General features: G+C 47.1%; 1 protein-coding gene across 1 annotated transcript in view; it reads right to left on the bottom strand.

Moving 5' to 3' along the window:
• The window catches only part of LOC137430552 (transmembrane protease serine 4-like), a 51,063-nt gene extending 26,267 nt beyond the window's left edge, over positions 1-24,796 (bottom strand). The window contains exons 1-3 of the mRNA XM_078771116.1: positions 24,715-24,796; positions 23,618-23,692; positions 4,928-5,069 (exon numbers count right to left, since the gene is read on the bottom strand). Coding sequence (XP_078627242.1) covers positions 4,928-5,069; positions 23,618-23,692; positions 24,715-24,796 — 299 coding nt within the window. The remainder of the gene's footprint in view (positions 1-4,927; positions 5,070-23,617; positions 23,693-24,714) is intronic.
• Between the last annotated feature and the right edge of the window lie 812 nt (positions 24,797-25,608).

Here is a 25,608-nt window from a genome sequence, read left to right as displayed (position 1 = left end):
TCAAAAAGGGTGTTTAAACGCACCCAAACACAGTTTTCATTCCAGCACTCCTTTGGAGGTTGATGAGTATGCATGCAAAGTTTGGGATTGCTAGATTTCATGGTTTTGTAGTTATGGAGGAGACACCCACACTGACTGACTAACTGACTGACATATATTGTCTTTTATTATTATTATAGATTCTCTCACACGGTTTTTGCTTCGTTTTGTTTTGTGAGGAACACTATTTATAACTCGAGAGGTGAGACCAGGCCTCCAGATGCAATCATATTGCTCCTTTACTCCACAGCAGGCTAGCTATATCCAGCAAAGATACACTTTTTATTCCATTCCATTGCCAAGTTGTTTGGGCTTAGCGGTTAGGGTGCCGGCTTGGGATCCTCGGATCATGGGTTCGAATCCCAGTCGATCGCTGAATTAACGCCAGGGGTTGACTCAGCCTGTCATCCTTCCGAGGTCGGCAAATTGAGCACCAGTTCACTGGTAATTCCCTGTGCGTCGCAAGAGGGTTGGTGGCAGGAAGGGCATCTGGGCCATAAAACATTGCTTCAAAAAGGGGACCAAGGTGCCCGAAAAAGGACCAACCCTTGCTCTGCGGGGAAAAATGGCCTCTAAAGGTGGTTCTATACACTTTGCCTTCTACAACCATTGCCTGCTGTGTATCTCCCTTTTACTTGAAGTATAGCAGTGTAGTGAAATCGTATCCGTACTGAACCCGGGTGGGGATGCTCGCTGCTCGCTGTCATTGTTGTCCCCACCAGGGGCGTGACTATAAGACCCGTTGCCGTGTCAGTGCTCCGAGACTTCTCCCTTGTGACATGTTACATCGGTAGCCTCGTTAATGGTACGCCTTTATAGAATATCTAGCTTGCTTGCATTGACTGATATGAATGGCTTTATGAGATGTCGCATCGTATGCTTATTGTGTATTTCTACTTACAGGAATGATGTGATGATCTAAATGCAATTAAACCAAACCGTTGGACTAAAAGTTGTGCGGACCTGAATGGTTTTCCACAACACTTAATTGCATTAAGTTGCCGCAGAATTGCCGCAGAACCCACGAGCCCAGCGCCTTACCCGTCTTCGAAGGGGAGGGCCCCTCGCTGCGGCCCGCTGGGCGCTCAGACAACCTTGACTGGCGCCACCGGAAAGCCACCACCGTCTCATTCTCCATCGGGGACAAAGGCCGCGTCCTTGGCCAAACCTCGAGCCACGCAAGGGAAGAAACAGCTTTCGAATACTACGGAAGCCTCTTGTCAAAGCGACCAAACGAAAAAGGCGATTTCGAATACTACTACGGACGCCTTTTGTCAAAGCGACCAAACGAAAAAGGCGATTTCGAATACTACGGAAGCCTTTTGTCAAAGCGACCAAACGAAAAAGGCGATTTCGGCTACAACGGAAGCCTTTATCTGCCAGGAGTGTCAAAAGGCGATGTCAAATACTACTGAGGCCTTTTCTCATCGGATTTTGAATCGCGAAACACCGGAATGCTGGGGAAAGTCCTCTGATGACGATAATGGATTCCCCATGGTCAACGCAGACTCCGGCCACGATCGCAAAACTGCAGCTGGTGTAGGATCCACCCGCGAGGCTGGTCCGACCCATTCGGGGGGCTCAGTCCCGCTCCCAGCTGCCTCGTCTGGCCTGGCTCAAGCCCTTATTCCCCTTATGGTTGAGGGCCATTGTGTTCAGGCCTTGGTGGACACCGGATCTACGGATAGTTTTATCGACCAGCGACTTGTGCTCAGGCATGGATGGCGGATCGGGCGGTCTACACGACGGATCTTCATGGCATCCCAGGGACTCCGGCTTAGCACAAAAGGGGAATGCCGATTGTAACTAGTGCTAAAGGGACGGGTTTTCCCTGATGTACACCTTATGGTTTTACCCGCATTATGTGCTGATATTCTGCTAGGACACGATTTTCTTAAGCTGCATGGACGTCTGGTAATGGAGTTCGGTGGGCCTGACACTCTTGTTGTGGGGGCGGACGACGCGCTAACGGTGTGCGCCCTAGCGCAAATGGACGTCCGTCCGCTTTCGCTGTTCCCCAATCTAACCTCCGACTGTACCCCTGTCGCGGTAAAATCGAGACGCTACTCCCGCGCGGACATGCAATTCATTGCGGACGAAACGACACAGCTCTTGAAAGACGGCATCATAGAACCTAGTAGGTCACCGTGGCGTGCTCAGGTCTTAGTGGTGCGCAGTGAGGCCCACCGCAAACGCATGGTAATCGACTATTCCCAAACGATTAACCGCTTTACACAGCTGGATGCCTACCCCCTTCCGGGGATGGACGCGCTAGTGCAACAGGTGTCCCAGTATTCGGTCTATAGTACTCTCGATCTCCGTAGTGCGTACCACCAGATCCCTATCTCTAGGGCGGATCGTATCTATACCGCTTTCGAGTCGGGGCAGCGGTTGTACCAATTTACACGATTGCCCTTTGGGGTGACGAACGGGGTCGCTTGTTTCCAGAGGGCCATGGATGACCTCGTTGCGCGGGAGCACTTAACCGATGTTTTCGTCTACCTCGATAACCTTACGGTTTGTGGATATGACCAAGGGCACCATGACGCTAATCTGAAGCGCTTCCTTGAGGTCGCGCAACGGTATCACTTAACTATGAACGAGGATAAGTGCCGATACTCCCTACGCACCATAGATCTTCTGGGGTACACCGTGACCCATGGCTCTGTCTCTCCGGATAAGGAACGTCTGCGACCTTTGCTCGACATGGCCCCTCCCTGCGATCGGGCTTCCCTGAAACGCGCCCTTGGGCTGTTCGCCCATTACTCCAAATGGGTGCAAAATTTCTCCGCGAAACTTCGCCCCCTTGTGGCCTGCGACACCTTTCCCCTGAGTTCGGCCGCATTGACGGCCTTTGAAGGACTTAAGACCGACATCGCCCGAGCCGCCGTAGCAACCATTGACGAGAGCGGCTCGTTCGTCCTCGAAAGTGACGCCTCGGATCAGGCCATCGCGGCGACCCTCTCCCAAGGGGGACGTCCCGTGGCTTTCTTTTCACGGACTCTTACCTCCGCTGAGCGGCGGCACTCGTCCGTTGAAAAGGAAGCGTATGCGATCGTCGAGTCTATTCGGCGATGGCGCCCGTACCTACTCGGGCGGAGCTTCCAAATCATCACGGACCAGCAAAGCGTTGCGTTCATGTACGACACCTTACACGCCCAGCGCATTAAGAACGAGAAAATCACTCGCTGGCGTATCGAACTCGCCGACTTCTGTTACACCATCAAATATCGCCCAGGGAAGGATAACCAGGCCGCCGATGCCTTATCGCGCCCCACTACATGTGCTGGTATCACCTCGTTGGAGGGCCTACGGGTGCTGCATGCTACTGCGGGCCATCCCGGCGTAACGCGTTTCGCTCATTTCGTGCGGAGTGGGAATCTCCCTTACTCGATTGACGATATCCGCCGTATCTGTCGCGACTGCGCTATCTGCGCGGAAATCAAACCGCGTTTCTATAACCCCCCTATGGGGACTCTGGTGAAGGCTACACGCCCGTGGGAACGCTTGGCGATGGATTTCAAGGGCCCTTTGCCGGTGTCGAGCGGCTCTCGCTATCTGCTCACTATCGTTGATGAGTACTCACGATTCCCCTTTGCTTATATGTGCGCGGACATGACTGCTGCCACGGTGATGCGTTGCTTACAGAACTTGTTCTCAATGTTCGGTTACCCGGCCTATGTCCATACCGACCGGGGTGCAGTCTTCTTGTCTCAGGAGGTGCGCGGCTATCTGCTCCAAAACAACGTTGCGTCTAGTTACACCACGCCGTATAGACCCCAGGCTAATGGGCAGATCGAACGCTTCAACGGGATTATCTGGAGGGCCGTCATGCTCCATCTCCGGACCCACGGCCGGGGCCTCGATAAATGGGCTTGGTCGCTACCTGCGGCGTTGAACTCAATCCGGGCACTCCTGAGTACGGCAACTAACCAAACTCCCCACGAGCGTCTTTTCCACCACCCCAGGAGCTCGGGGTGTATACGGTCTTTGCCCAGTTGGCTCGCTGGGCCCGGGCCGGCCTACCTTAAACGGGCAGTTCGCGCGAGCAAGTACGACCCCCTTGTGGACAAAGTGCAGATTCTCCAGGCTAATCCTGAGCATGCTCGTGTGATGACGTCTGATGGTCGTGAGACTACTGTCTCCGTTCGTCATCTTGCCCCTTGCGGGGTCGACGACCTTAGTAGGGAATCGGACGAACCAGTCGAACCCGTCTATGAGACTATGACCTCTCCCGACGCTCCCATCGCCGACAGTCCACCGACCCTCCCCCCGTCGAGACTGCCCGGGTCCGACGACTTGGCGTTACCCCCTTCATCACCCGACCCTGTTGACGCCTCTGACACCGGGGATACAGGGTTACGAGACGCCGTACCCGGGGAATTTCGAACGCGTGCTGGCAGAGAAATTCGCCGCCCGGCCCGCTACGGTTGGGCCGACTAATACTCCGCGCCCATGCTGACGCTCACTCGCTTTTAGCCACGCGGCCGTATAATTCTGACGGGGGGGTGAATGTAGTGAAATCGTATCCGTACTGAACCCGGGTGGGGATGCTCGCTGCTCGCTGTCATTGTTGTCCCCACTAGGGGCGTGACTATAAGACCCGTTGCCGTGTCAGTGCTCCGAGACTTCTCCCTTGTGACATGTTACATCGGTAGCCTCGTTAATGGTACGCCTTTATAGAATATCTAGCTTGCTTGCATTGACTGATATGAATGGCTTTATGAGATGTCGCATCGTATGCTTATTGTGTATTTCTACTTACAGGAATGATGTGATGATCTAAATGCAATTAAACCAAACCGTTGGACTAAAAGTTGTGCGGACCTGAATGGTTTTCCACAACAAGCAGTACGGTAATAAAATGGTGATGTCTGTGTATAGTCACCGTTTGAAGCAGTGAGCAGCAGTAAGAATCCAATTTTCAGTGAGAAGAGATCCACCACAACGATGACTGCCAGCCCAATGCAGGCTAAGGAGCCAAGGCCAGCGGCCAGGCCTAGCTTCAGATCCTCCAACCACACGTGATGCTGGTCCCCACGGCAAACCACATGCTTAAACAAACAGAAAAACTATTAGGTGAAGAATGTTGTTTGTTATGTTTGGTGTCATACATGTAAGCTTTTTAGAACAAAACACATGAATTGGTGGCAATGGCTTTTAAATCGGTCGCACACTGGAGTGATTCACTTGTGTGAATGCAAGGCGATTCATCTAAGATCATTGGAGTGTGGATCTCGAGGCCCCTCACAAACTAGTGTCTGACGATTGGGACTCACCCGTGAATACCCTATTCTGTGACGAGCTGGGGGGCAGAGATTGTGCGTGCGATTAGATATATTGATTACATATGGATAATGGAGATGCGAGATTTTTATTTTCTACAATTTGCTTTATGTATTTGCTTTAGGCAATGAATGATTTTTTTTTTAAATCAGGTTTCGAGTTCTGTTGTTTGATTTATTTATTATATTACATTTAAAGGAAGGATGTGTAATTGGAACATTAGGGAGGAGGAGCAGGGAATAATAATTGTAAAATAGAATAATATAATAAAATAAAATAAATTGTACATGCTTTTGCAACCATATCATCTGTACCAACTTGCAGCAGTCAATATTTACATATTCACACATTCACATGTTATAACCTTGGGGGAATAAGTGATTGTATAAAACGTCTGCAAAAGTTTTTTAAAATCCGTTTTTTTTTCCAGAAACGTGCTGACTCTTTCTTCCAATTTAAAATCTTTAAAAATACAAATTTTCCAATTTCTTCCAATTGAACATTGCCTCAAACAGGGAACCATGATTGTCATGGGGCCCGCAAGGCTAACCCCCGCTCTAGCGGGGAAAAATGGCCTTAAAACGATCATTCATTCATTCATTTATTTATTGTTAACGTGTAGTGGTTACCTTATTCACATGTCGCGGTTACCTTATTCACTTGTCGCGGTTAACTTATCCGCATGTGACGGTTACCATTACGATGGGTTTGGACTAACCCATGCACACGGGCTTTTGGTTGTGTCGTCGTGACGCACGCTCGGCTGTTGGAGCCACGCCCTCCGAAGAGGGTTCTTGGTTTTATATAAGCCGTTACGACTTCCGTTCGAGAGCAGTTGCTGGAGATTTCTGTACAATAAACAACCTTTTGTACCCAACGAAATGGCCTCTTCTTGTCGTCTTCGGCAACCGCTAAACTGGTGACCCCGTTGCCCCCGGATGTATTCGGGGGCCAAATGAACACGGCAGGATTGCGACCGCAATTTCTTCCACAAGACCTAAACTCGAACTGCCGGAGTTTTAGCAACGACGAGCGGCCATGTGGTTTGAATTTACATAAAGTAATTTAATGGTCAAGGTTGCCAGGTCTATACTACCTCTTGAGATTGCTTCATGGCAAAAAGGATATTTTGGACCTTCAGGGATACGTCTCATCATTCCTTCATAAATGTCAATTGGGCTTCTGGTACAGGGCCTGAACTCCAGCTCGAGACAATATTGCCCCATGATTGGTGCTGAGATGGACATCACACTCCTCAAATGATATGATTTACCCATTATTTATTTAAGTGGATTCTGTCTACCAAGATTAATTTTAAATACCAGAATAAAAACTACAGGACATGGTGTCGGTGCATTTGAAATTCGCCTTGAAAATGATGGGGTTCACCCATCAGTGAATGCTTGTATTCCTGGGCAACACCACATGAATGTGCCAAATAATGTCAGTAATCACCAGGCGGTTCATATGGATGAATCTTTCCATTGCCAAGTTGCATTATCTGTACATTTTAAAATAATATTGTTTATTATATATTTACTAGTAAAAAAAAAAACTCCGTTAAATATGACAGGTTGGAACAGCTTAATCGACGGTACAGCCTCATGAGCATGCCAAATTCTGAAGCCTCGGCCTAGTTTGCTTATATCTTCTTTATTTATTATACATCCTATGGACATAAATGAACACTCGGTTTACTCTGCATACGTTGCACGCACATCACGTGCAGCAAATTTCACCTGCCTGTACCTTGTATTTATTGTTTTTTAAAACGCTTCTGTACACCACCCTTGAGGCTCGGTTTGCAAGCCACCGTCTACAATTCCAATAGAAGAGACATAATTACTCTTTTAATGAAAATGTTTTTCGAGTTTGTTTTATCCTCAAATATAGACCGTGGTGAACACACATTCGTGTTTTAAAAAATTGGCCTTTAAAACCTACTCTTATAAAGTGGGACAGACATCTGTACAAACACACAAACTGAGATTGTGTTTTATATGGTAGATATATATGTGTATATATATACAGTACCTACGCTGGCATTGCAACTTGAGAATTTGCGCACTTTCACATTCGTCACTGCATGAAAAACAGATGGAAAAGCACATGTTATGAACCAAATAGCAATGATTATAATAGCAAAAACTTTTACTTTATATTTCAGGATTGGACTGATGGGACAACTTAGAAGTTAACATTCTCATCATTGAGCTGTTATGGCTGAATTTGATTCAGCGTGGTTGTGGGGCAGGCTCCCCCTCCCCTGTTAGTTACGCATCCTGCAGTAAGTGCTGGTGTGACACAGGATGGAAGACTTGGGCCGAAAATGTTCGACCCAACGAGAAAGTGGGAAGAATCGGTTGGGGATGTCATACGGGGATGTTATATACTGTTACGGACACGACTTAAGATGTTGTGATGGGCCGAGCGGAATGGCCGCCGTGTTCGCACAGTTTACCCGATTACACTCGAACGTTGGCCAAATCGCGCTACGCTAAATCAATGATGGAAAGGACACAACGACTGGGATAAATGAAACGACGCAAGGGGTACAGTTCTCAAGACCTCCGGAGGAGGATATAATTGGTGGGGGAGAAAAGGGGTAGATTACAAGGTATGAGGTAAAGCACAGAAGAGATAGGCACTTAGACACAATCTTATCTTATCCCCGACAGACCACAGACAAACGGAACAAGACTGACTTACACAGGGATTGATGGCAGGGAAGGACAGGCAGTCGATAGCACAAGGTGCACCTTGGCTCAGGGGCAGAATCAAACACGGTCCGGTCCAGAGATGCGGGGAGGTATTGCAGCGCTCGGAGGTGGCGTCCTTCTCTGTCCAAGCTGAGGGCGCATCTGACGTCACCTCCCTCTTCCTGCGCATGCTCAGCGGGGAGTGACACGCCCTCGGCTCGTTGGCTCCGCCCCAGATGGCATCGGTCCGCCGCTTCTATTGGGTGCGGGGGGTTACCGGGCTCCGCCCTTGATGAGGAGCTGACAGCGAGCCCCTACGTGGTAACCCCGTCGAGCACATGCTCGATGGCGGCTCGTTGGAAAGGCTTGGTGCCCTTTCAACACCCCCTACCAACCAAGCCGGAGTGAGGACGCCCACTCCCCGCGCCGCCGCCGCTGTTGTTGTTGTTGTTGTTGAACCGTGAGGAAGAGCTGCGGGGAGGTATTGGGAGGTCCTAACTTCCTAACGGTGCCATACAATCACATTCTGGTGCAACGAAGAGTCAGAATTAATGGAAACGAGTCCTTAACTGACATAGACTAAGAATAACTAGCAAGATGTCCTATAGTTGTCTACGTGAGATGCGGTGGACCTGGATGCGACATTTAATGGGGGAAATAGGGGAAGGTCGGGTCTACAGAGTGTTGTTTACAGGAAATGGGACTAGGGAATGGGGGATTGGGGATAGTTGGGAAGTATGGAGGAAATAGGGGAATATTTACAAGCGGATATGGATGGAGGCCAATCTCATATCCGCAACATTGCACCCTTCTCTACCTCGGGGCGTCCCGACCCGATAAATTTTTACCTACGTTAGTATGGCACTCAGATGTAGTTCTCTCTACTATTAACTCAACCCTGAGTGCGACAGTTTTACAGATGTTCACAAATGAGTAAATATGTCCCCCTACGACGTTGCACCCTTCTCCTCACAGAAACACACCCACAGGATAACCGAATCGCGGAAAGAATCCTCAAACTAAACATACAGCCGGTAGGGAGCATTATTTACACAAGACTGATATTTACACTACGATCCAGGACCTGTTCTTTGAGGAACACATGCAGATGTTATGCATAGAGAGAGCACGCATGCCAGCATCGATACACCAACCCACGAGTGCCCTGTGGCCCTACGGCCTTTAATAATGTGCAGAGCACCCTGTCCAAGCACCAAAAGCACCACCCCATACACACAGTCAGCACCATCCGGTGCACCAATAAAGTGTTCATAGTCACCGGTGGTGTCGCAGCCGGCCGATGTTCTGCCGCTGGTCTTGCCTTCCTGGAGTGCACTTGGCCTTCTGGCTTCTTTAAAAATAAAGAAAGGCGCCAACCGCGTCCATTTCTAAATTGTGGCCGTCAGGGGGGCCAACTAAAAGTGGTTCACCTGTATGGCATAGGTGCCACGTTGACCCAGAGGTCCATCAACGGGTGGTGCTTGCCCGCAAAAGAACTGCGGTCCATTGTGGGCGGCCACCAAAATTGCGGTCCATATGGTGTATCGATCCAGGCAGCAAGCAGCGAAAGTACAGGCCCACAACTGCGGAGCCAGCACCTCTCTCTCCTCTCTCTCTGCCCCAAAGCCAGATCCTCGGAGGTGGGAGACAAAAAAGAAGACAAGTGAGTAAGGTGGTAAGGGCGCAAAAGTGCACGCAATACAAGGTAATGCACACTGGGGGCACATGGGAACCAGGTGAGACAGGTACGTTCCTACCGTACGCCCCCCCCCCCCCCACCAGGTAACCTACATTGCCCCTCCCTTACCCCTTACTGTATCCACAAAACACAACACTACCCATAAACATCTACTTTACACATCAACAAACGTCCCTACTGTCTTCCCCGTTCCTCCCATAAACCAAATTCGTCTTCTCTCCCTCCTAACCAATCAAATTTGCCATTTCCAACTCTCATCAAAATTTGCCATCTCCAACTCAACATCAAAATTTGCCATCTCCAATTCATCATCAGTCCCTCCTAAGGAGGGAGAGATGGAATCACCCCAATGTCTCATCCACGTCGTGATGCGTCTCACAAATCCACACAGCAATTCTCATTTCCTGCAACACAGAACAAAGGAACACAGGTGTGGAGTCATCATCACCACAGGTAAGTGGCTGCGTATGGTGCGACAGGTTCCTCAATCCTAACTATTTCCTAAATGACTTTAACAACTTTACATTACCCGGGGTCTTTCCCTGCCAATCCATTGGCCAACTTACACTATGGGTTCTAAAAACCAATTCCCATTGACCAAACAGTGGTGCTTCTCAATTTGGGGTCTCACTCCCCCGATTCATCTCCCGGTGCCCTCGCACAATTTCTGGGCTGTGACGTGTAGCTCTCCCAGCAGGTCTACCCACCTGCACACCTCCACCACTGTAGTTGCCACCCGAGCTTACCTGCTCCTCACCCTAACCTAACTAACTGGGGAAGGCCCTCTCGCACTCTCACCCCCTCAGTGCCCTCTCTGGCACGGGCTGCCCGATCCACACCCGGGATCCTCAGGCACCCACTGACACTAACGGCTCCCAGAGCCCACCTGCGGCCTCACCTGGCCGACATCCTCACAGTGGTGGAATGCCCAAACCAACTACACACACTAACAGGCTACACGCCCAGCCATTTCCACAACACTAATGCACCCATCCACAATACCATTCTGCAACCGCACCACAAATGCCAATATCCAACCACAATTTACCTATACCCTCTACCTAACACTTACACTACCCGCCCCGGGTACTCGTGAAAGGGGTCCACTCTTCCCCCATCCACACCTTCACACCATGCACACCACTCCGTACCACTTACTCCAACTCTCTCCACACCACTCATTCCCTGCTCCATGTATTCCACACACCTGTACTTGCACACCTGTGCTCTCATACTTGGTGCCGCCTGCACCCTTCTCTCCCCCAAGTGCATTCGCGCTGATCCACAACACTCACTACTCCCTCACTGCTCCACACACCTGTCCAGTTCTCACACAGCATCATCTCATCTAACTACTCCCCTCTGAAACTTGCGCTTCCCAGTCGTCCCTTTAAACTATTGCGCTCCCTCGTCATTATCATCCATACTACTCTACCTGCGTCCCCACTACAGGTATCAGTCACTAACTAACCTTAACGTCACCTAATGTCATCTTCGCTAGATCCCTAACAATATAACCTAACCCACCCGGGCTAGTTTTCACTGCCATAAACCCCATAATCTAGTGCGCATTTGCCCCACTATCATGGGAAGGGTGGCAGGGATGCCACCGTTACCCACTGGGCCCATCGCTCATCAATCCCCCAGTCCTCTGGCACTAATAAGCCCCCCTTATTCAGAGGTACTGGGTCCCGCCTTGGCATCTAAAGCCGAGGCAATCCACGGGGGCGCCTGCTCGCCGGTGTAAGGCCTTATCCGGTCGGCGTGGACGATCCGAGGGAGGGCTCGTGGCCCCATTTTGATTTTTACTACCACGTCACAGACTTGCGACAGGACGACCCCAGGGCCTTGCCAGGGAGAGGTGAGTTTCGGGCACCTACCCTTCCTCCTCCGGGGATTGAAGAACCAAATCTTCATCCCCGGAGTGTACTGACTCCCCTGGCTCCGGTGGTCCTACCTGCGCTTCATCTTTTCCCCCGCCAGATGGAGTTGGCGGCGGGCAAAGGCATGGACTAGCTCCATGCCTTCCTCTAGGTGACGTGCGTACCCCTCCCTCGGCGGGTTAACCACTGTGTCTGGCACGGGACCGCATAGCAAGTCGGCGGGAGCCCGTAACTCCCGCCCATACATAAGCAACGCTGGACTGCATGCGGTGGCCCCGTGCTGGCTGGTTCGGTAGGCCATGAGCAAATAAGGGAGATGTTCGTCCCAGTCATCCTGACGGGTGGCGGTGAACAGTGCCAGTTGTTGGATTAGAGTTCGGTTGAATCTCTCCACCATCCCGTCAGATTGAGGTCTTAAAGGCGTTGTTCTTGTTTTCCGAATTGACAGGAGACTGCACACATCTTTTAGCAATTTGCTCTCAAAATTTCGTCCCTAGTCGGTGTGCAACTCCTGTGGAATCCCATGCCGGCACACAAATCCTTCCACGAAGGCCTGCGCTACCACCCCTGCTTCTTGGTTGGGGAGGGCGTAGGCCTCCGGCCACTTGGTGAAGTAGTCCATCACAACGAGGATGTACTTATTACCTAGGCGGGTGCGGGGTAGTGGGCCTAGTATATCCATGGCCACCCGCTCTAGGGGGGCCCCCACCTGGTGTAATTGAAGGGGGGCCCTCATCCTCCGTGCTGGTCCCTTTTTGGCAGTACAGGCGTCGCATCTCCGACACCAGTCCTGTATGTCGCGCCCCATATTCACCCAATAAAACCTCCGGCGTACCTGCGATGTCGTCTTTGTCCTGCCCAAATGGCCGCCGGGGCGGGTACCATGCACCTGTTGCAATATATCGGTCTTAAATTTATTTGGGACTACCACCAGCCAGGAAGTTTTATCAGAGGGAACCTCCACCTTATTTTTTTCTATGTGCTCCCGCACCTCCCGCTCTTTAACCTCCATCACCTCTACCACCTTGTTCATTTTCCTCGTCAGGTCCTCATGTACCGTCTGACACTCTTTTTTAATTACCCCTACGTCCTTTTTCATCTCCTTCTGTGTTGATTTTAAACCCTCTATTACCGCTGTGTTCTTCTTTACCTGGTCCCCCAACTCCTTTTGTCCCACTGTCAGTTGTTCTACTCCCAGCGTCAACTCCTCTATACCACCTTGCAATTTTACAGTCCCCTTTCTCACCTCCTTCTCCATGCGCTCCTTACAGTGCCTCACCTCCTCGCGCACTCCTCCGACACTCCTCACTCACACCTCTTCTGATCTCCTCTCCCATCACTTGCATCTCCTGCCCAGATGCCACCCTCATCTGCTCCATTTCCTCCCTGTGAGCATCCAATTTAGTTTCTACCCCCATTCTGACCCCCTCTATCTGCTGCCCCATTTTTTAAACTTCCCTTTCTGCTTGGTCCCTCATGTCCCTCAATTTGCCTTCCATACTGTTTTCTAACCCCTCTAACCCCTTTTGCATCCCTTCCATTTGATTCTCTTGAGCGGCCATTCTGTTTTCTACCCCCATTAACCCATTCTTTACCTCTTTTATCCCATTGTCTAACCCCTCACCGGTACCCCTCGCTTCGTCCCTCATTACCCCCATTTGGCCCTCTAATCGCTCACTATCAGCCCTCAATTCGTCCCTCATTACCCCCATTTGGCCCTCCAATCGCTCACCCAATCGCTCACTATCAGCCCTCATTTGCTCACCATTAGCCCTCATATCGTCCTTCTGCAGGTTGAGGGACGCCTGCATTTGTACCATAAATTGCTCCATGAGGGCCTGCATTTGGGCCATCCCTCCCACTTGTGCAGCGGGTGCGGCCGCCGTAGCCATGTGCGAGGCGCCATTTTGCGCGCCCGCAACCTCGTGCGCGAGGACGCCATTTTGCGAACCTGCCGCCCTCACTGCTTCGCTCTCCTCATGTCCCTCAATTTGGTCCTGGATCGACCCTGCCTCACTCTCCTCTACCGGAACCCAGCCGTCTTGATCTGCCATAGCGCGACTTTCAAAATTCGGGTTTTTTTTTTGTAAAACAAAATCAAATTTCGCCGTTAATAATTTCGAGCGCGTGAAGCGCGCTTCGGGTCCAATCCCACTTCCCGACACCAATTGTTACGGACACGACTTAAGATGTTGTGATGGGCCGAGCGGAATGGCCGCCGTGTTCGCACAGTTTACCCGATTACACTCGAACGTTGGCCAAATCGCGCTACGCTAAATCAATGATGGAAAGGACACAACGACTGGGATAAATGAAACGACGCAAGGGGTACAGTTCTCAAGACCTCCGGAGGAGGATATAATTGGTGGGGGAGAAAAGGGGTAGATTACAAGGTATGAGGTAAAGCACAGAAGAGATAGGCACTTAGACACAATCTTATCTTATCCCCGACAGACCACAGACAAACGGAACAAGACTGACTTACACAGGGATTGATGGCAGGGAAGGACAGGCAGTCGATAGCACAAGGTGCACCTTGGCTCAGGGGCAGAATCAAACACGGTCCGGTCCAGAGATGCGGGGAGGTATTGCAGCGCTCGGAGGTGGCGTCCTTCTCTGTCCAAGCTGAGGGCGCATCTGACGTCACCTCCCTCTTCCTGCGCATGCTCAGCGGGGAGTGACACGCCCTCGGCTCGTTGGCTTCGCCCCAGATGGCATCGGTCCGCCGCTTCTATTGGGTGCGGGGGGTTACCGGGCTCCGCCCTTGACGAGGAGCTGACAGCGAGCCCCTACGTGGTAACCCCGTCGAGCACATGCTCGATGGCGGCTCGTTGGAAAGGCTTGGTGCCCTTTCAACACCCCCTACCAACCAAGCCGGAGTGAGGACGCCCACTCCCCGCGCCGCCGCCGCTGTTGTTGTTGTTGTTGTTGAACCGTGAGGAAGAGCTGCGGGGAGGTATTGGGAGGTCCTAACTTCCTAACGGTGCCATACAATCACATTCTGGTGCAACGAAGAGTCAGAATTAATGGAAACGAGTCCTTAACTGACATAGACTAAGAATAACTAGCAAGATGTCCTATAGTTGTCTACGTGAGATGCGGTGGATCTGGATGCGACATTTAATGGGGGAAATAGGGGAAGGTCGGGTCTACAGAGTGTTGTTTACAGGAAATGGGACTAGGGAATGGGGGATTGGGGATAGTTGGGAAGTATGGAGGAAATAGGGGAATATTTACAAGCGGATATGGATGGAGGCCAATCTCATATCCGCAACAATACTTTTGGTGAGGGCAGTTGGGGCCATTCTTAAAAAGGGGGAAAAAAAAAATAAAGCACAGGAGCCAACCGAGACTTGCACAATAATTACTGGGCGGCAGGATGGCCTGATGGTACGTAGACACCTAAATTTGAATTTGATGCATCGGATAGAAGCTGAATCGGATAGATAGACCTGTAATCATCGGATAGATAGAAGTGTGCAGGAATATTGCTAGGACCTGTAAGTAGCTTGAGTTTGGATGGGTAATGGTTTCAGGGATTGGTATAGGCATGATTGGCTGATTGGTCTACTCCTGTGCAAAGTTTCTTGTATATCCTTTTATTTCATTGATTACCTTCACCACCGGAGGTGGACAGAGGTTATGTTTTCACAACTGTCTGTCTGTGAGCAGGATATCTCGAAACGTTAGACGGATTTGGATGAAGCTTGGTGGACAGGTTTGGTGTGGGACAAGGACGAATTGATTCGATTTTGGTGAAGATCTGGATCTGGATACTGGAATTTTAAAAGTGATTCTTCACAATGGAATACTGCTCTCCCCTTTTGGTTGGTACTCCTGTCTCACACCTAGCTCGGCTTCACGCGGTTGAAACCAAAGCATTCAGCATCATTGGAATCTCCCGCGATGAAGCTGATTCTGAGGGCCTTTCTCTCTCTCACCGCAGATAGGTAGGTGGTCTTTCTGTCTTCCCTCGACTCCTCTCCGGCCTTGCTCCCCCAGCTCTATCTGTGCTCTGTCCCCCAAATATTCCAACAGGTCGCACAAGCTCTGCCTATAACCCTCTTCTGGTGAAATTGACAAAATCAAGACTCTCTGCTCACCTTCACGCCTTCATTCGTCTTTTCTCCCACCTCTGGAACAAACTCCCACACCCTCTTCAATCCCTCTCCTCCCCCCACATCTTCAACCACTGAACAGGTGTTCACCACCATCTCTTATCTTCTCCATCCAAAACCTTGATTCGATTTTGGTGAAGATCTGGATCTGGATACTGGAATTTTAAAAGTGATTCTTCACAATGGAATACTGCTCTCCCCTTTTGGTTGGTACTCCTGTCTCACACCTAGCTCGGCTTCACGCGGCCCCTTCACCTAGCCCCTTCAATACACCCCAAATCCGCCTCTTTCAATCTCCAACTTCTTTCCTGTAATTCCTAGTGGTGTTAATTTGCTTTATACCGTGTACCCCTCCCTCCTCCCTCAGCCCTCTCCCTCCCACAGATCTACCGACGTCCCTGTTCTCTACTGTTGTTGTGCTTGTATGCTTCCCTCTCTCTCCCCCTCTTGTCTCCTGGTACACGGTATAAAGTCTTGTCTCCCCCTCCCTTCTTGTCTCTTGTCTCCCCCTCCCTTTATCTTATGCTTTATGTGTCCATGTATGTTTTCATGTTCAATGTGTTAGCTCTTACACGAGCCTCGATTCTGTATTTTTTTTTTTAAACCCCAAAAAAACAAAAAAAACACTGTGATATTGCCAAAGATATATAGCATGATATCTCAAAACGTTGTGGATGAGTTATGACAAAACTTTGTGGATGGGTTAGGTAGGTGACAAGAACAAGCCGATGTGATTTTGGTGAAGATCCGGCCTATCAGTGGGATACAAAACAAACTGTTCAGCCTGGCAGAGGAATGCGCTCTACCGAGTGTCGTTTTAGTTTACATATACAATAGTATTATAATTATGGCTATGTAAAATCTGTAGTTTATAAAAAAGTAAATCCTATGACATTTATAACCTTCAAAATTAAACACAATTTTGTTCCACTAACAAAGACCTTTGTACTCATGTTTGCACTGTCCCTACAGATACCAGGAATGTGTCAATATTGAAGGGAAATATTCCAACCTCTTCCACTCATCCTTTCCTTCAGTCTGCACAAAATAAACCTTTCCTATGTTTTCTCTGTACTTTGGCTCACCAAATATACATTCCAAAAGCTTGCTTTGTACATTTGACTTATTGGATAAACATTTCAAATGTTTACTCTGAATGTTTGGATCATCTTGTACAAATGATATGGAGAATGAGATACAGTTCAAGAAGACATGAAAAAATCCGTAAACTCACAATTTCACTCAACACCATATTATGGAATCTAGAAAGTTACAATTCTTGTGTATCAAGTGATTTTATTGATGATTGATGTTTATTTGATGAGAGAATCAAAAATGAAACTCACTTGAAGATGATGCAGTATTTTAAAGGAAGACCCTTGTGAAGGCATTCTCTGGACAGGTGGGCAAAACGTCTTGGTATGGGAGTGAGACAGCTGGCATTCACCAACCCCCAGGTACTATGCCTTGTCAGGAGACATCATTCTGTGTCACAAAAGCACTCTTTCATCTGACAGACGTTGCTTGCATCTTTTACCACACACCCAATCATTTGAACATCTGCCTCTCGTGTTAAAAGCAGAGGTGACTTCTCTTTTCAAGAATTCTTTCTGTCCAAAGAGGCTTTGTAATCACTTCGAGTTGTAAAACTACTTATCACGCACAGCCATCTCCAACCTGCCCCTCCACCTCTCATCCTGCTTGCTCATCAGTAAAACAATGCAGACACAGGTGGGCAAATAAGAAAGAACGTAAGATATCCAGCTTAAATGGAAGGGGGATGGAAAATGCTTCCAAGTGATATTTTCCTGAGGGTATGGTCTTATGTGCAGTCATTTTCTGAGACTTAGCTTGACAGAATAAAGTAATAGGTGGTCATTTGCCCATCAAGGAAAAACACCTTGATTTGTGCCCCTTTTGCTGCAACTGGCTTTTGGTCAGGTCAATCTTTTGGGACTTCCACTGGTAACATGTAACCCGTGGTCAGGTTGTCGTCAACTAAACCGACACCTCTCCTTGGCTTTGCTAGTGGGGAGGGTGACTGTGACACCATGCCAGGACCAAAAAGAACACCTGGCAAAGGGCGGATGAGCTCCCATCAGGAACCAAAGGCCATCCAGTAAAGTAAGGAGATGGTGTCTCCTAAAAAAAACACCAATCTGGTTTGGACCGGTTCAAGTCATACGAAAGACTTTAAAATGGTACTTGCTGCTTCCTTGCTTGAAAAAGTAGAGCACAGACACTCCCCATTGGTTGGCATCCATGAGGAGGAGGAAATTCCTTTTGAGGAAATGCCCCGCTAAATACGGTGAGAAAAGCGGTGCCATTGTTATGACGTCACTGGTACCCAGAGTATCCCGGGAAGTGACGTTAGTGACAGCACTTCCCAGGAGCTCAGTGGTTGTATTAGTGTATGTCTCATCAGCATGTCTGTGTTTGTGTGTGTGTGTGTGTGTGTGTGTGTGTGTGTGTGTGTCAGCTCTATTACGAGCTTTATCGTTGGTTTAGCCCATGTATGAAAAATATATTTTAAAAAACCCTTACCTGGCACTGCACAAAATATATATGAATGAATGATCGGTTTAAGGGCATTTTCCCCGCTAGAGCGGGGGTTAGCCTTGCGGGCCCCATGACAATCATGGTTCCCTGTTTGAGGCAATGTTTTTATGGCCGGATGCCCTTCCTGACGCCAACCCTTGGTCACGCTCTTCGATGCGCAGGGATACGGTGTGCCTATTCTGAATCGGGGTACACACCGGGATCATTCATCCCAGCAAGCTGCTACTCAATTTGCCGACCTCGGAAGGATGAGCAGGCTGAGTCAACTCCCCTGGCGTTAATTCAGCGATCGACCGGGATTCCAACCCAGGATCCTAGAATCCCAAGCCGGCACCCTAACCGCTAAGCCAACACCAGGCTAAGACAAACAACACCTATATTTATGTATCATCCTTTACAAACTCGTTCTTTGTGAATCACACCACTGGAGGATCTCAGGTATGATTTGGAGGAAAGTAAGTATTGCTTTCTGTGATCTTTTGGTGCAATGTTATCTTTTGGTGCAATTTTTCATCCCCTTTTCATCTGAAAATACTTCATGTATATCATGGCTTTCTCGAACTGAGATCTCATGGGAACAAATGCAGTGTGACTAATATAGCAAAAATAGACCACTCTATTCAAAAAGCTTGCTGCACAACAGAGCATTGTGTTGCCAGGACAACAGTCAAGGTTCAGCACATTTACATGGAATAAATGACAAGGATGCCTGTACCAGATGTGGTATTGAAAAGAATGGCGAAAAGAACCGCAGAATAAAAGGAGACTCAAACTGAACTAGAATATATAAAAGGAGTGCAGCAGTATTGTACAAAGAGGTTCCCCTAGCATACACCTTTGATACGTAGCCCTCACACCCCCATCCCTCCTTACCAAAGTAAGAAGTGTGAGTGAGCGGCACTGGGAGGACGCTACCGAGAACGGTCTTTAATCCGAGAAGCTGTAGAGAATGTGTGTGTAGGGCGTAGGCCAGGCCCTGTGGATGACAACTTCCTTCTTGTTGAGCATGAATTTCAGATAAACTCAGAGCTAAACTTCACCCTTCCCCATTCTCTTTGTTGCAACGTTAATTTCGGGTCTTCATAAGTGTATGTGGCAAAGAGGGACATAATGGAAAGCTACCAAAATGTCATTTCCCTTTTGGGCTGGTAGAATGGCCAAGAGATACGCACATGCATCTGAGCTGTCTCGTCTGGTTTAGATATATATATATATATATATATATATATATATATATATATATATATATATATATATATATATATATATACATACAGACTTGGCATTTAATATGGAATATTTTTTTTGTCGGGGTGAACTTACTTTTCAAGATGACATCGAACCAAAAGTTCATTGGAATTATGTTGAAATTATTCTCGATTTTGTTAATGTGACCTTTAAAAGAAACAAAAACCACATTTGACATTTCGAAGCAAATAAATTGATCCTTGAAAGTGATGTAAACTGATATCGAACTCAATTCACGGACAGTACTGTGTTAAACTTCTGTACGTTTTCCAGAAGTATCATTCTCTTTATTTTGCACATTAGCCAAAAAAAATTTCAACAAAAACAAAAGCTAAATTATAACTGGGATTACGGACAGTAAAATTACAGTTTAGTACTTCGTGTAACCCCACCGAGCATTCAGGAGAGCACGTACACGTCGAGGCATGCTGTTCACGAGATTTGCCCAGGTTTGGACAGGAATCGCTTGCCATGCAGTTACAATAGCCTGCTGCAATTCATGCACAGAGGCAGGCTGCTGGTCCAAGTTGGCGATTTGACACGTTAATTCTGCCCACAAGCTCTCTATCGGATTCATATCCGGGGACATAGCAGGCCACTCCATATGCTCTACACCACGGCCAGAAAGAAAGTGTTGGATCATGCGAGCACGATGAGGCCGTGCATTGTCATCTTGGAAGACAAAGTTTCCTCAAAAGGCCGCACGAACAAATGGAAGCAATGTTTCTTCCAGAATGGCCCTGCGCTTGAACTGGTTCAGGTTTCCATTCAGAACAACCAGGTCAGTTTTGTCCCCTGCATGAAAAGCAGCCCAAACGGTCACCCCACCACCTCCAGCTTGGACTCTTGGCACTATACAATCTTCGTTGTAGGCTTCATGCACTTGTCTGCGCACTCGGACGCGGCCATCTTAACGATAGACCAGAAATCTAGACTCGTCACTGAAGATCACATGATTCCAGTGTCCTGGCTGCCATTGACGGTGCTCTCTGGCCCACTGCAATCGGCGCTGGCGGTGTTGTCTGGTCAGACGTGACTTTCTCAGGGGACGCCTGGCACGATAGCCTGCTTGAACCAGTCGTTGGTTGACTAGCCTTCTGGATACAGGCACATTTGTCAGTTGCTGCCACTCAGCCCTAAGCCGATTAGCTGACTTGGTACAGCCATTGCGGACTAACCGGTGCAGCTGGTGATCATCCCTCCTTGTGATTCTGTGGGGACGTCCTGGCCTCGGTATTGGAGTAGGGACACCCCGCTGAGCATTTCGTTTCAGGATCTTTGACACCTGACCTTGAGTGATGCCATACTGCCAGGTAATAGCATGCTGTTTCATGCCGGAATTTCGTAAAGCCACCACTAAATGACAAACAGCATTGTCGAGTTGACGGACCATCTCCAGGGGAAGTGGCAATAACCTTTGTAGATGTGCAGCAGTTGTTTTCCACTAATAGAGAACGCAACAACCCTTATATACCCGATTGTGAAGCCAATCGTCAAATGTACCTGTCCGTACATTTTGTCACGCTACCTGTGATATAATCCTGTTATTGACTTCTTGCTGCGACAGACAATCAGTGACATGGTTCTTTTAACAAATAAATCACCGAAGCGTAAAAGAAACTCACCAGATTGATATACCGAGTTCAGAAAGTAAACCCAAGTCAAGAAAAAAAATTTTTATTCCATATTAAATGCCAAGTCTGTGTATTTGTGTATATATATATATATATATATATATATATATATATATATATATATATATATATATATATATATATATGTTGTGTATGTGTAAAGCAAGCAGCATAACACAGTTATACTTTCAGTATATTGTTACTTTCAGAACCTGTTATATCCCAGTGTGTGGCAGACGAGGTCAGCCCAGTGTTTCCCACTTGCACCCTCTGCTGGATGATCTTGGCAAACAGGCACGATGCTCCCCCAAGGGTTACTCACACCAAGCACACAGCCAAAATGAGCTGGGGATAATGTAAAAAGGCATTTCAAAAGGATTAGAGAGAGAAAAGTAACAGGCAAAATTGCTCACAACAAACATAATCATTTGCAATACGTGACTTTCAAAATGGCATAATCTGCCTCAAAATGCGAGGTGCGCATGCACAGAAACTCCTAAAAACAATGATCGTCAGGGCATGTGAATTTATATTGTGTGTGTGATAACGATTGTTACCTAAAATGGTTCACCAAGCATCAAAAAGAAGCCGAAAATACTTGGAAAAGCACCCGAGAGAAAGCTGGGGTGCACCTCTGCACAACAAAGAACCACGCTTTACATTTTAAACGATGTGTTTCGTTTTAATGTATCATGTCAACGTTTACAAAGTCCTTCCATCAGTGTAATATTTCTGTAATTATTAATCACCTCCGCACACAGTAAATAATTATCCATGTTAGTAATTATGGGTCTACTGGCTGTGTAAATCTCTTGTATTATCGAATTGTTTCATGAATCTTTGAACAGACGAGGTTTTGCATTCTGTAATACCGAGATCGCCCATGATAGGCCGAAGGAAAGGAAGGGTTATAATTGTTGGACATATATGTGGTAATGACGTAATTACGTGTCGATCAGATCCAGTTGTTTAGTGCAGTACAGCCCAATTAGCGATGGCGAGGATCACGTGACAAGCTATAGTTCTTTAACAATATTCCTTGTCCCTCTCTATTTTCCTTTCGACGACTTGGATTGGAATCCACTGATCTCTATAAGAACTGGATAGGGTGCCGAAGTTAATTGGTCAGGCGGTCCTGAAGCCACCGGAAGCGCACAATCCGCCATATTGCTTCTCCCACAACACAGCAAATCTCGTTTGCGTCAGTAAAAATACTTGCTTCATGAATCATGATGCATATTTCCTACGAAAATTCCACATTCCTACTTGATTTTCTCCTTTCCCACTTCACTCCATTCCCGCGTCAAAAACTATCGTTACAGTATTTACGAAATGCCATCACGTGCTGCTTATGGTTGTAAAAACCGGGACGGTCGTGATTAAAAGGAGAAGTGGAATCACATTTCATCAGTGTCATTCACCTTTGTTACTTTGAACTCATGGGAACTCATTGTACTAACAATCCCATTCATTACTCATACGAGAGCAGAGATGGTGGAGAAATGACTTCCGAAAATGAGCATCCTCTCCAATCCAGTTAGTATAGAGATCAATGTTGTTTTAATTTAACCCTTTTTATAATGTAAGCCAATCCATCCCACGGTGTTCTTTGGAAAGAGTAGAGGAGATCACCTCTGCTGCTGAGCCTGCTAGGGCAGCTTAAAACTCCTTCATATGCCCCCATATAAATTCGTGACTGCCAGTGCCTGTGGGGGCACTATGAAGTACAAGTATAATTGACCCTTAGTTCCGGGCACCACCAACCACTGTACACCAATAATATTTGGCATCATTAACCTTAACAATACGTGCAATTAATTGGTTATGACACAAATCATCAACCTTGGAATTAGGGATTAGGGTCAACATATATTAAATAGGATAAACAATTCATCCATATCGAATCATAAGTATACAAGTGTCAACTTTCACACACAATCATTCCACCGTCCAACATCACTCGTAAAATAATCTGTGACAAAGACAACAGAGATCTTTCGAAAAAATAAATAATGTATTGTCTCTTCCTTTTGTGTTCCTCTACACAATGGCCTCAACGGTGTCAGTCTACTCCTTCTCCTCTTGTTCCTCTCTCTAGTGCTGCAAGATGGATGTCCACAACCATCAAATGCCTCCTACCAACATCCTGAAAAATCTTCTTGTGATATTTACCATTCCAATGGTAAATATACACCGAGTCATATACTCAATTACAATACCTGGAGGCTTATTGTTCATTCATCCATCTGCCAGTCCAATATAGCATTGTTCTCTTTTGTCTCGAGGTCAGTATACTATATAACACCCTTAGTCCCCTGCGTCTTTCTTTTCCACGCGTCTCGATAAACCCACGCAAACTTGTACAACATGCACTGTTATAAACCAAAATTCCTCTTCACAACACAGGAGAAAGATAAGCGAGGAGGTAAAAGCGAAACAGATTTAAGCCCACCATCTTCATGAGAGTTGACCATTCTCAGCAGAGTGGGAAGGAGCAACCAATGTAACCGAGCAGCCATGTAAGGACCTGTGAAGACACATGTGAAGACAAACACTTAAATCATCCTTGAACACTTTGTCTGATTGGCCTTGAGACACCAACTCTTTATAGCGGCAGCCAACTCCTGTTAGCACAGCGATAAAAAGATTCCCCACCATTTGTCCTTGAAACATTTTATATCTCGACTTTATGTAATCTCTCTTTGTCTCTGAAAAGAAAATGCAAGTGTAATCAATCCTACAAACACTTGCCTTCCCAGCAGGAGAGCAGGAATTTGTTAATAGTGCAGATGATATCACTCGATAACTCTTCTTGAAGGACACCGTGGGATCTCCAAGGTCCACCAACTAATTCCGACAGAGGTGATGCCCTGTTAACGTCCAACCAAGGGAGGGCACACACATTGATGACTCGTCCTGCCTGTAAAACACCGGGATGACAGTTTATAACTAGAGCAGCACTCGGTAGAGTGCATACCTCTAACCTCTGCCAGGCTGAAGAGTTTATGGTTTATATCCCTCCGATAGGCCGAATCTGGATTCGGACCTGAACCAAAATCGAATCGGCTTGTTCTTCTCACCTAATCAGCTCGTCCACCAAGTTTTGTCATAACTCGTCCACAACTTTTTAAAATACGATATATTTCGCTTTTCGTCCAATCTCTCTCAATGGTGAAGAATCACTTACAAAATTTAATAATTCTCGTATCCGAATCCACATTCAGATCTTCAAAAAAATCGAATCGATTCGGTCTTGTCACACACACAATCTGTCCACCAAGTTTTGTCCAAATCCGCCCACAACTTTTTGAGATCTCCTGCTATGTACCTATCGTTTATGGCCCGATCTCCCAATGGTTAAGAATCACGTAAAAAGTTCTACTACGTGGATCCGAATCCGGATCTTCACCAAAATATAATAATCTCGTCTTTTTCACTTATGCTAACTTTCTGCCAAATTTCGTCTAAATCCGTCAACAACTTTTTGAGATTTCTTGTTCACAAACAGACAGACAGACCCACAGGGGTGAAAACATAACCTCCATCCACCTTCGGTGGAGGAAGTAACCAGGGCGAGGTTCGAACCCAAGCTAGGCATCTTCCAGGTGAGTAGTGCGTACATCTGGGCCATTCTGCCAGCCCAGCCCAGGGCTTATTCTTGAGATAACACTCAAGAATAAGGAAAGTCGCACCCACCAACTATCAAAATTTCCTTATGTATGTTCTACCCCTTTGGCGTTTACTATAGTTGATGGTGCCTTTTTATTTTGTGTTCCCTGCCAGTAGGTGAAATTTAAACCTCCAATAACGTGTTCCAATCATCAAGTTAATTAAAACATTAAACGTTGGTTTTTTTCAAAATTCAAGCGACAAATCAAAGAAGAATATAATTGATTTTCAGATCATCTAAGTAATCTTGAAAAAACACTGATGTGCTATAAACTGATCTTAATTCAATGGAGCTTATATATATATATATATATATATATATATATATATATATATATATATATATATATATATATATATATATATATATATATATATATATATATAGATACAGACTTGGCATTTAATATGGAATATTTTTTTTTCCTTGACTTGGGTTTACTTTCTTAACTCAGTATATCAATCTGGTGAGTTTCTTTTACACTTTGGTGATTTATTTATTAAAAGAACCATGTCACTGATTGTCTGTCGCAGCAAGAAGTCAACAACAGGATTATATCACAGGTGGCGTGGCAAAATGTACGGACAGGTGCATTTGACGATTGGCTTCACAGTCGGGTATACAAGGGTTGTTGCGTTCTGTATTAGTGGAAAACAACTGCTGCACGTCTCCAAAAGTTATTGCCGTTTCCTCTGGAGATGGTCCGTCAACTCGACAATGCTGTTTGTCATGGAGTGGTGGCTTTACGAAATTACGGCATGAAAGAGCTTGCT

Source organism: Myxine glutinosa, chromosome 1 (assembly GCF_964187855.1).
Source record: "Myxine glutinosa chromosome 1, kmMyxGlut1.1, whole genome shotgun sequence".
Taxonomy (NCBI): domain Eukaryota; kingdom Metazoa; phylum Chordata; class Myxini; order Myxiniformes; family Myxinidae; genus Myxine; species Myxine glutinosa.
Note: the sequence above shows the minus strand (reverse complement) of the source record. Positions and strands in the feature narration are given on the sequence as shown.